Consider the following 13023-nt stretch of genomic DNA (forward strand, 5'->3'; position numbering starts at 1 on the left):
CATTGATTGGCTGCCTCCTTCAGGCCCCACATTAGAGGTAGAGCCCAAGACCCAAGCATGTACCCTGACGAGGAATTGAACCTTGACTTCCTGGTTCATAGGTCGACACTCAATCACAGGGCAGGCTAGCGGACAAGACTTTTAGGTGCTTTAACAGTGGAACCCTCTAGTATTAGAAGGGAATCACAATAGCAATTTGAAATTAATTATCATAACAATTGATAGATAATATTTTAACAACTCAAAATTTAAAGTCATGATAATTAGATTTATTGAGAGTTTACTATGTACCAAACACTGTTGTCCACGATTTACACAAAGTTATCATTTATTCCTCACACTCATCCTATTAGATAGGTACTATTATTAGCCCTATTTTACAGAGAAGAAAATGGAGACAGATATTAATAACTTGCCCAGGAGCATAACAATCATGACAAGTGGAATTGAGATTCAAACTTAAGTAATTTTATACACTGAAACTCACAGTAATGTACCCACTCCAGACCAATCTTACCAAAAAATGATGGACACAGGGCAAGAGCACGATGTCTGTCAAAGTGAAGTAAAGGCCTTCTGCGAACACGTGCTCCAGAGGGGGCAGGTCAGAGGCCTTTGCTTTTCTTATGTGAGCCGGTTCCCTGGTGGGAGCAGCTGGTTCTTCCTGTACCGTAAGCTTTGAGAATGCCACTTCCAGTTCCAGGCTCTTGGACAAAGGGTCCGACGCATCAGATGTTTCCTGTCTCTGGGCCTTGCTCTTCGTTTTTGTTTTTTCCTTGAAACCGGAAGGCCCCACTCTGGCAGCCTTCTGCTGCCTCAGCTTCTGCCGACGGAGCTTGTCATCGTTGTGCACTCTAACAGGCTCACTAAGCTTTTTCTCCAGCTGTAGAATTTCTGCAGGGATGCTGGGGTGCTGCTCAGAAGATTCTTTGAGAAAATTCTCAATAGCTAAAGGGATGGTGAGTTCACATAGCCTGGTCCACTGACTAACCTACAAAGTAAAACATGAAATAATTCTTTACTTTCAACATAGCTTGAAGGAAATAACTTTTTATTGGGAAATAAAGCTGGCTTAGTGAATTTGTCTTGATGTAAACCATTCCAGGGTTAGGCTATTATGCTATATGAAGACATTTACAGTGCTTCAGAAGTGCTAACATCAAACAATGGAGGTTTAGCACTCATGTATCTGGAATATATGCTCTCCACCTGTATCCTCTTACTAAATAAATCCTTACTTCCCAAAGCTTTTAAAGTATACCACCACCCAAAAAAAGTGGGTTTCCAAACCACTTTGCTACTTAAACTCCCTGTTCATCAGTATGGAGTTTCCTCAAAAAACTGAAAATGGAACCCCCATTTGGCCCAGTAATCCCACTCCTAGGAATATATCCCAAGAAACTAGAAACACCAATCAAAAAAGATATATGCACCCCTATGTTCATAGCAGCACAATCTACAATAGCTAGGATTTGGAACCAGCCTAGGTGCCCATCAGCAGATGATTGGATCAGAAAACTATGGTACATCTACACAATGGAATACTATGCTGCCATAAAAAAAGGAATTCTTATCATTTGCAGCGACCTGGATGGAATTGGAGAACATTATGCTGAGTGAAATAAGCCAATCAATGAAAGAAAAACACCACATGATCTCACTCATTTATCGATAATAAGAAACATTATAAACTGATGAACAAAAAGATAGATACAGAGACAGTAAAGAAACATACGGACTGTCAAATTACTGCAGGGAAGGTAGGGAGATATGGGGGAGATAAGAGATCAACTGAAGGACTTGTATGCATGCATATAAGCATAACCAATGGAGGAAAAACTATGGGGAAGGAGGGCATATCTGGGAATGGGGGTGGGGAGGATTGGTAAGGTATGTACACATATAATATCTTAATAAAAAATAAACTCCCTGTTCATATGTAAAAGTTCCCTTTGTGTAATTAAAAGATTAAAAAAAAAGTAATTCTCTTAAATATCTCCAAGCCTCATTAATTAAATCTAAAATTCATATTTTTCAATACTGCACTGAATTATTGGCATACATAAGGGGCTACTTTATTTCATTGGTTAGTGTAGGTTTTTTTTTTTGTTTTTTTTTAAGGAAATCAAGTTCTAATTTCCAATAGAAAGTTAGATGTTTAAGTGAATGTGTCATCACTATATGGCTTGAATAATAGAAAAGAGACATTATATTATACTTACCTCGGCACAGGCTTTTAAGCAAGTCTTTTTAAAACCCAGAAGTTCCAAAACTTCCTTCTTCGAGGGGTCTGCTTCATATGATTTCTGGATTATATGTCTCAGTACAACAGCAAGTCCTGCTCTACAGAAACTGTCTGGTCTTTCTACTACTGCAGGTAAACAGCAATTCTGGACTATGGGTGGGAGCTCTTGTTTTGAAATAATCTGTACTTCAACATCCTGTGACAGTACATTTTTAAGTAGTGAAACATCTGTACTTTCTCTTTTGAGTACTAAGTAAACTTTAAAGATTTTGCAGTCACAGTATGATAACAAAAATAAAGTCACAGATGTATGAAGTGGGAAAATGCATCCTTCTATTTGGTGAGAGAAGTCCAGGAACAGATATTCTTCTGCAAGACTTTTCTTAATGCCTTTCATTTTCTTCTTTGATTGGATCAGCTGAAACATAAATTGAAGTGGTTATAGGCCTTATAATATAATAATTTAGAAGCTACAAGATGAATATTTTTAAAGCATGTCTAAAAATCAGCAAGGATTTGTGATAGATAATATTCTACATGAATTTGTTCCTGCATTGAATAAATAGCTTTCAAAACAAAAATTTCCATTTTTGCAATTAACTAATCTTTGGGATGATTTTATACCGAGCTCCTTTAAAATGAGCAAACTCGGCCTGGCTGGTTGCTAGTGGTTAGAGCGCTGGCAGGTGAACTGAAGGGTCTCAGGTTCGACTCCAATTCCCGATTCCCGGTTGGTCGGGGGCACATGCTTTGGTTGCAGGCTCATTCCGGCCTCTGTTGGTGCCTGTGTGGGAAGCAACCAATCAATGAGTCTTTTTCACACCCGTGTTTCTGTTTCTCTGTCTCTCCCCACCACTTCCACTCTCTCAAGAAAAATCAATGGAAAAAGTATCCTCTGGTGACAATTATCAAGCAAATAAATAAATAAAATGAGCAAACGCAGGTGTTTTCCAATAGATCCCTCCCCATCAAGTACTTTGAGGTTTCACTACAGGTGAGGAAAAGACATGAATAGAATGGAAAACAGGAAATCACCAAGAATACTGAGAGTTATCTGGGGCTGATAAGCCTTGAGAAGCTTTGATAGTGCTGATCCTCCCACACTATTTCTGATTTATGACCCTAGGACATAATAGTCAAGGGGGATATATTTATTTCCTCACGAGAAATGAATCCTCCCAAAATAAGTGGGTTTTGTTATGTGGTAAGCTACTGCATGCTGTGTCACAAGAGAAAAATAATTGAGTTTCCCCATAATTTAGATGTTGATAACTGAGATAGCACAAAGTTAACATATCCAAAATCGAGTTCCTTATTTTCCCCTACTCCCAAATCTGTTCCTTGTGTATCTTTCCTGTCTCAGATAACAGAACACCCTTCTTCTAGCTGCTTATGCGCAAACCGGGGAGTCATTGTTAATTCTCTTCTTTCACACCTCCATAACCAGCCCACTAAAAAGGTTATTTTGGCCCAGCCAGTATGGCTCAATGGTTGAGCATCAACCTCTGAACTGGAAATCAGGTTTGATTCCTGGTCAGGGCACCTGCCCAAGTTGTGGGCTTATCTCTAGTAGAGGGTGTGCAACTAATCCATCACCTACCTTCCTATCGATATTATAGCATTTGCTTCCTAACATTGCTTCCCATCCTACCTCCCCCTCTAGTCTATTTTCAACAGAGCAGCCAAAGTGATCCTGTCAGAAATGAAGTAAGATTACGTCACTACTCTGCTCAAACCCTCCAATATCTTCCCATTCTACTCAGAGAAAAAGGCAGTTCTACAATGGTGTACAAAGATCTCTTTAATCTAATCCTCTTTTTTTGTCTCTGAGCTCATATCAACTCTCCCCATTGCTCACTGCTTCAGCCAAAGTGCCTTGTTAGATAGTAGGTACATTCTCACCTCAAGGCCTTTGCACTTGATGATTCCAGTGCCTGGAACACTCATCTCCTTTAGACACTAACTCAAATAAGAACTTCTGAGATCTTCCCTGCCTATAATATTTAAATCTGGAACCCCAACACACACTCTCCCTGAAAAAAAAAAAAAAAAAAAAAAAAAAAAAAAAAAAAGCCTTCTATGCTTTTCTTCATAGCTCTCATCACTGTTGCAACATGCTATCTACAGGGTATTCCCCAAAATGTAACACTATAATAGGTAATAGCTCAATTTTGAAAATGAAATGTATTTTAATAAACTTTAGAATTATTCAAAGTGTGTGTATACACTTTTGGGGACACCATATATTCATTTTATCTGTCTAAACTAAAATGTTCCATGACTAGAAATTTTGTTCACTTCTATGCCTAAAACAGGACCCAACTTTATATATATTATACATGGACTCAATAAATATTTATTGAATGAATGCATGGATGAATCTACACATTCGCTATTTTAAAGATGCAAACATACACAATTTTGAGGTCTAATTATTGATGGTATTTTCAGACATAATCCTTAAGACTTTCGTTATTTATAACTTTTTGTTTGATTTACACATTTCCTAGGTCTAAAATTCCCCATGCTCTTATCCATAAATCACAATTCAAAAATTAACACTAGATGGCACTCTTTGAAAGCAATCACCATGGAAGCATGTAGTAATAGAAAGATGGTATTATTAGAGAAAATTTCATTTTAAAAGCCCTTAAAAGTACACATGCAACTCTGTTAAGTGTATTGGAAATATTAGTGTACCCTAAATTATAAGAAATCTTAAGCATACTAAATTTCCTTTAATGTTCTAAATTCCTTTTTTTTTTTAATCAAAAGCAGAATAGTCAAATACTCTTTAAGTTTTTGGCTCTCAATTTTTTTTTAATAAAGAGATAATAATCCATTATACAAATGTATGTAGTTACTAAGATATTGTATTTAAAGAACACTTAATAATGCAAACAATCTCTATTATTTTATATTTCTTTTATTAAAACATAACACATATGCACCATAGATTGCTACTTCTTTAAAAGGTTATTTAGACTAGAAAATTTATTTCATGTAATTTAAAAGCAACTACTTTTTAGCCCATGGAAACCATTTTTCCCTGAGCTTAATTACTTTTTTTTTTTTTAAACCTAGAGCTGATTTATATATAAAAGAGTATTAAAGCCCAGAGGCAAAAGAAACCATTCTCTAAGAAATGGACACTCTCTGAGGAACTTGTCCCTAGAAATCTATTGCTGACTAATTTGCCAATCCTCTTAAAGTCTTCTTCGGACAGTGGGTTACTATAAAGAAGATCCTAAATGCATAGTGAAGACCTAGGGGGGGCTGGAGTGGGGGGAGAGAAGAGGAGGCTGAGAGGATGGGGTATAGGCAGAGAAAATGGGAGGTGATATCTGTAATACTATCAACAATAAAAATATTTTTTTTTAAAAAGTTCCTACATGCTTCAAGAACCAGATTTGAAATAAAACATGATAGATTTCATTTGCCCAGCAATCCAGGAAACAGTAATTATGAGACTGGTCCTAACACTTAAAAAAAAACAAACAAAAAAAAACAAATAACAAATAAAACATCTGGAAAGCAATGTCATGCTATGTTACAGTTTTTGATTTAGGAAATATAGAATTTTCCTAAAAAATTAAGGTTCATGTATATTTGTCAATTCTAAGGTGCATAAGAACCTTGAAAACAGACTTTTACCTATTATATAAACGACTCTCTCCATAAGCACTTTTAAATGCTAAATGTCAATGAGATAGAATAGTAATAATCTACCCATGCAGATATCTGAAAATTAATGAGATGCCTGAGAGAAAATGCAAAGTTCTACTGAGTCTTAACAAAATTTATTTTTCCCAATAAAGATGTTGATGTTTTCTTCCTAGGAGATTAAAAATGTTACTTAATGATCTTGGAGTTAAAAAAAAAATTACCCTCCCTGGGCAATTTCTCCTCATAAAGCACTAATGTAATTCCTAAAATAAATATTAAGTATTAGCAAACTTGTACAAATTTTATGTTTTGGGCTTGTATTACAATATCTAATTTTTCAACATGCGTTAAGTTTATAAATAACATAGGCAAAGAAATCCTTCTTTTCCTTCTCCATGTCTACCTAGAAAATTCCTTTGCTTGTTAATTTTGTGTCGTTGAGCTTTGAAAGAGATAGGTACGCTCTGTAGAATCATCTCCTGGGTCCCCAGAGCTTCTGGGACACAGCCCTTGTTACTCCATATTACATTCCTGAAATGAAGCAACACACAAAACTATGAAGTTTAGGAGCTGAACAAAGCGTTGGAGTGTGCATCTCCTCTCTGGACATGCCAGTTTGCTAGGAATATTACAGGGGGGATAAATAAGTTTTTTAAAAATGCTTAAGCCTTGTTTTTATTACTTGGAAATCTTCAAAGATAGTATAAACAAAGTACTCATAGTTTTAATATTGTAGGCATTTAGGTTTTTTTGCATTCTCATTCTAATTAGTATCTTGGTGTTGACAAATTGAAACATTTCGCATACGAAAAGGGCAATGAGTTTTATAGGCGTTTTCTTATCTAACACGCGCGCGTGCACACACACACACACACACACGCAGGAGAGAGAGAGAGAGAGAGAGAGACAGAGAGAGAGACAGAGAGAAAGAGAGAGAGACAGAGAGAAAGAGAGAGAGAAACATATTGAAAATAAGCACATTTCTTCAGAAGTAAAAAAATAAAATAAAAAAGTTTTATGCTTAAAAATCAAGCCTGGATCTATAGCAACTAAATATTATGTAATAGATAAGTTATATATTATATAATAAAAAACAAAAAGCAAAAAACTGCAACAAAACATTGAATAGTTGATTTGTTTTCAAGTAAGAACATATTACTATGCCTGGAATTTAATAGGAGTTTAATAGATAAATGAATAAACACAAAATACAATTGTACATAATATTAAGTACATTTTATTTTCCACCCACTATGTGCTAAGCACAGAGAATTTTAGATATTACTTATAATCTTCACAATTCTTGAAAGTACATTTTACTTCCATTACATGAATGAGAACCATACATCAATCCAAAAGATTTATTTGAATCTATAATGGGATCTTAGTTGAAAACATTCAGGAATTGAAATTTTTCTAATGTAAATAGAACTGTAAACTCCAAATTTCAAAAACTGAAACATATTGAAATTTTATTGCAGCAACATTTCAGTTTCCTATAGGCAACAGTGTCAGACAAGGGTACATTTCATCCCCTGTTTAATCTCTACGCAGGACATATATGAAAAACTGGTCTAGACTCAAAAGGGTGAAGACTGGTGGAAGAAATATCTATAACTTAAGATGTATAAATAACACCATTCTACTAACAGAAAGCAGTAATGATTTGAAACAACGTCTGATGAAAGTGAAAGAAGTGTCAAAGTAGGTCTGCATTTGAACATTCAGACAAAAATCATAACTACAGAATACTCAATTTTAACAATGAAAACTGAAATTGCTAAAGATTTTGCTTACCTTGGTTCAATCAATAATTCAAATGACTGTAGCCAAGAAATCAAGAGAATGCTGAAACTTGGAAGGCAGCAAGAGAAGAATTAGGACAGATCACCAAGAGCAAAGATGAGTCATTAGAGACCAAGGCTAAGATCATCAACACCCTCATATTCCCAGTTACTATGTACAGGTATAAAAGTTGGACAGGAAGAAAACCTGGATTCATTTGGAATAAGATGTTGGCAGAGAGCTCTACACAGATATCCTGGACTGCTAGGAAGCTGGACAAGTGAGTCCTAGAACAAATTAAGCCTGAAACATCACTAGAGGCAAGAATAAAACTGAAGCCATCCTACTTTAGGCATAATCATAAGGCAGGATTCTTTAGAAAGGATACTAATGGGGAAAATAGAGGGCAGTAGGAAAAGAGGAAGACCAAATATGAAGTGGACTGATTCCATAAAGGAAGCTATAGGCATGAGTCTCCAGGAGTTGAGCAGGGCTGTTGAGAACAAGACAAGATGGACATCACTCATTCAGTCACCAGGAGGCAGAGCCAACTCAACAGAATGTAACACATAATGTTACCAAAGTAAAAATCACTAGAAATTATGTTATTCTAAGCAATCACTGAAAAAAAACCCCTCTATTCTAAAGGCAGGCGTATTTTATTATTCTTAGCACTGGTGTAAGTACTTTGAGAGTTTCTTCCTGATTCTTTATTGGATACTCCTTGGACCCTTGGCTTAATGCTTTGCCCTATTCTCAACCTACATTCACTCCTTTGAGTCCTGGCTTTCAAACATTTGGTCAGGCCACATAATGAGAAATACATTTTATAATGCAACTCATTATACACTGAATAAAAGTGAAATAAAAGAATTACGAAGAAATCTCCTATGTGGGTGATAGCTAATAATTTTTACTCTGTGCTTCTTGTTTTTTAGCGCTGGTTAGTACTCACTGAATTGATTTCAAGACCCATTAATGGACCAACAACTCACAATAAAACAGGCCTGTTGTAGGTGATCTCCAGTGCCAGAGGTTTAAATATCATCTATGATTCCTATATTTCTCACCTATATCCTTTCCCCTGAGCTTCAGATTCCGGTATCCTACTTGCCATCTCAACTTGGACATTTTGCTAAACCTCTTCTCTTAGTAGTCTAATCCTCTTTTAGGTAAGATGGAACACCCTTCACCCAGATGCTCAAGATCATAACTCAACTCCTTTATTCCCTCTCATAGCCTACTTTCTACCTTTGAAATATATGCCAAATTCAACTTCTTAGCACCTCCACCACTATCACTGTAACCAAAATCATCATCAGCTCTGCAAAAGCCTATTAACTATTTTTTCCACTCTCCATAAAAAAGTAAGTGCTCCAACAATAATCAGGGTGATCCTTCAAAAACATAAATCAGATCATGTCCCCTGCTCACAACCATCCAATCCTAACACGGCCTATATAGGGCCTAATGTAACCCTAGTTATCCTTCTTTTCTGACCTCATCTCCCACCCCTCTGCCCTCTTGCTCACTCCTCTCCAGCTAGTTCTCCGTACTGTTCTTGGAAGATGCCAAGGAACAATGCTCAGACATGAACATTTTTGTATCTACTTTTCCCTCTACCTAGAATGTTCTTCTTCAAGATATTAATGTGGTATGCTCCTTCATTTCATTGAAATATTAACTCAGAGCATCCTCTCCTGAGAACCTAAATTGAAAAAGCACTCCGAACACTCACTAGCCCCTTATCCTGTGTTTTTTTTGTTTGTTTTTTACTTTAGAGCATTTATTACCTAATATGACATCTCTAATGCTTAAATGATCTGTACTCAAAATTTAGCTCAAAAAATGAAATGAATGGATATACATAAATGACATCAGTAATCACTGTAATAAGAGTACTATTAAGAATTTTAGTCTTGGTACATAAACCCCATTCTTCTTGACACCATTCTTTCTCTCCATCTATTTTAATAGCCATCTATGTAAAAATTAAAGTCAAGAAATAAGATCTCTTCTGTGGGCTGAACTGGAAAAAAGAATAACTAGAAACCATCCAAATGTATAAATAAATAAAGCAAAGCCCTGGCTGGTGTGGCTGTTGGTTGCGCATCGTCCTCTCCTCCACAGGGTTGTGGATTCAATTCCTGGTCAGGGCACATACTTCACGTTGGGGAACCTCTGGGAGGCAACCAATCAATGTTTCACTCTCACATTGGTCTCTCTCTCTCTCTCTAAAATCAATAAAAGCATACTCTCAGATGAGGATTTTTTAAAAAGCATAAAAGATTTTATGTATGTTTTCAGGCAAGAGAAATAGGAAGCTAGTTTCTATATACTGACTTAGCAAGTAGAATATTTATGCACCAATAATTACAAGTAATGAATAACAAGGAGTTAACCAGGTTTAAATTCTGGTCTTAATATTTAAAAACAATAAAACTTTTCTGTGCCTTAGTTTCCTCGTTTATAAGGAATAATTACAATACTTCCACATAGAGTGTTGTGAAAACAAACAACACCTCTTTATAATAGTAAGTTATTACTATTATACAATAGTTAATAAATATTAGCTATTTATTATTCTTTTATAAATTATCACCAAATTCCTTATCTATTGACACGACTAAAATACACAAATTTTGATGGGCAAGCTCAAGTTATGCTTTCTATTTTCAAATTTCTTCTCAGGAAAGGCAAGAAGAGGTCTGTGTTGAACTAAGAAGGTATTGCCCTTCCCCCAAATATTGAAAAACAAACAAACAAACAAACAAAAACCTATTAGTTAATGAGGCTGATATCTAGGAAGTCACAAAATAGAATATAAATGTGATACCCTAAGTTCATATTCACTGCTTATATGGTATAAAATAAATAGCTCATCACAGTTTAAAAGTATGAAAAAATTTCACTCTTTACTTTCTTAGAAATTAAAACTTAAATTTAAAACCATTTAAATTCTCCACTACCCCAACCCCAAACCCATCAAATGCTCAACATTATGGATATTAGAACTTAGCTTGTGTTTTATACATTTCACAAAATAACACTATTTGGTTGCAAATGTCACCCTATTTTCTTACAGTAATATAGATTTTAAAAAACAAACAGTTTGCCCCTACAAAGATAAGTAGCAGCTAATTACCTTAAATATTAAAACAAAAGAAAAATAACTGAATTATTTCAATGCTTATTACATTTTGTAATGTGGGGATGCATATAGTTAAGTTCTAGAAAACAAAATACTATAATTAAAATTATGTGTATTCTTATCTAGACTAGAAGTGAAAAAAAATGTTTAAAAGTGAAAAATCTTACTGTAACCTTAGCCATAAGAGAAGTGTGTCATCTTTTCTCTGAAAAATCAGGGAGTCTATCTGTGGCCAGAGAATCATAATGCCTCTAACTAGGCCTGACCTCATAATTAATAGGGATTCATAGCATGAAATGCTAACATGTTAGAAACATCAGCAAGCCTGAAATAAAATTACTAAATTCCTTCAGCAAGTAATACCTATGTTTGTTATGATCTAAATGGTTTCACTCTTTACATTTTAAGTACTAATCATAACGGAATTCAGGAGGCTATTTTGAAGATTAAAAACAATATATTCTAGAGAACTGGGTATATACTATAGATGTTTTAGTTTAGTAGCCTCAGAAAGTTTCAAGTTCTGCTAAATTGTTGTTACAAAATCCAACTGGATACTCAGTATTTATTCGTATTTCAAATCACAGGTCATACGGAAGTTACAAATTTAAGCACAGGTTTAAAAAAGCAAACAACTTGATGGGCCCACTACTACAGAAGTTTGGATTTTGTTTAAAGCCTACAACTAGAAATATAAATAAATAAATGAGCTGATAAAATGATTTTCAAATCTGTTTTTCCAGACTTATTGTTGAAGTGAGATCTATTAAAATGATGCCTTCAGGTAGAACTTAAACACAATTTCAAATATTGAACATGCTTAAGGAAATCCTGAGTACAGTAGTGTATATTTCCTACCAGGCAGTAATAGTATAAAAAAAACAAAACTTATAGTTTAATGCTTTGTTAAATATGACAGCAGCCCTAGCTGCTGGTTTAGCTCAGTGGATAGAGCCTCAGCTTAAGGGTCCCAGGTTCGATTCCGGTCAAGGGCACATAAACAGGTGGTGGGCTCATTTCCACTGGGGGGCTGGGCGACAGGAGGCAGCCAATCAATGATTCTCATCATTTATGTTTCTCTCTCCTTCTCCTTCCTCTCTGAAATCAATAAAAATATATTTAATAAATAATAAATATGACAGCAACTCACTTGGTTGTATTTATAACAGATAATTTATTTTTACAATATTTAAATGATCATGTTTACATGTTTTCAATGTCACATCATTAGTTCTTGCCAGCCTTTGCATTTTTATCCTTAAAACACTTTCTATAGATAAGCTTAGAAAAAGTATTGTAACTTCTTGATCAATAATTTAGCACAAGATATATTATTAAGAGCCGGCATTTCCTTGACATTCAAGAACTTACGACAGGGATGGGACGGTGGGATTCAGGGATCCTGGCATTAAAAACAAACGGGGGGAAAACAAGTCGCCTAAATCCCCAAATCAGGTCGAGTTCGGATGGGAAGTACGTGCATTAGTAAACGTTTTTAAAGCCTAAGCAACTTTAGTGCAAGTTAAACGCAAACTTCTTGCTGAAGTTTAAGACAGAAGTGGAACAATGATGATGTGCAGAAGAAGCAAGTGGCTCAAAATGAAACACATCCTTCTTTGGAGCAACTGTCACGCAGGGTGTCCACAGAAAGAACTGCTTTCTCCGATCAGGAAGGGTTGGAACGGAAAATCAAGTGCCAATGGAAAAGAAGTTAGAGCGTGATAAAAAAGAGATGTTAAAATCACAGAGCAACCGGCTAACGGCCTCACGGACTCCAATGGCTAGAAGCTGCTGCTCCATTCCCCCGGCCCGCGGAGGAAGGCCGGAGCCCCCACCCACACGCTCAGAACCTGTCAGTGGGCAATGAGGCGCCGGAGGGAGGCCAGAGCACTGATTCCCCGCCCCGGCCCGGGCCTCGCGGCGTCAGCCCTGCCGCCCGGGAAGCAGAGAGCAGCGCTGGGGGTTGGCGGGGACCGCGGAGCCGGCGGCCCGAGCGCCCTCCTTACCTGGTCGCAGACGCGCGGCCAGGCAGGGAGGGTGCGGGGACGGATCGGCCACGGGAGGCCTCCTGCGCCTGCCCGCCCCGCCCGGGCCGGGATGCCAAGGCCGCACCCGGAGTCTTCGCTAGCGGACCCCTCGCTGCCAGGAAGAACCAGGGGCCGGCAGAAGACTGCTG

General features: G+C 36.6%; 1 protein-coding gene across 1 annotated transcript in view; it reads right to left on the reverse strand.

Annotated features, from left to right (window-relative positions):
- GSTCD (glutathione S-transferase C-terminal domain containing) overlaps nucleotides 1–12990 on the reverse strand; it is a 96610-nt gene extending 83620 nt beyond the window's left edge. The window contains exons 1-3 of the mRNA XM_045589269.1: nucleotides 12854–12990; nucleotides 2223–2663; nucleotides 518–991 (exon numbers count right to left, since the gene is read on the reverse strand). Coding sequence (XP_045445225.1) covers nucleotides 518–991; nucleotides 2223–2642 — 894 coding nt within the window. The 5' untranslated portion in view covers nucleotides 2643–2663; nucleotides 12854–12990. The remainder of the gene's footprint in view (nucleotides 1–517; nucleotides 992–2222; nucleotides 2664–12853) is intronic.
- Between the last annotated feature and the right edge of the window lie 33 nt (nucleotides 12991–13023).

This window comes from Pipistrellus kuhlii, unplaced genomic scaffold (genome assembly GCF_014108245.1).
Source record: "Pipistrellus kuhlii isolate mPipKuh1 unplaced genomic scaffold, mPipKuh1.p scaffold_m20_p_1, whole genome shotgun sequence".
NCBI lineage: Eukaryota > Metazoa > Chordata > Mammalia > Chiroptera > Vespertilionidae > Pipistrellus > Pipistrellus kuhlii.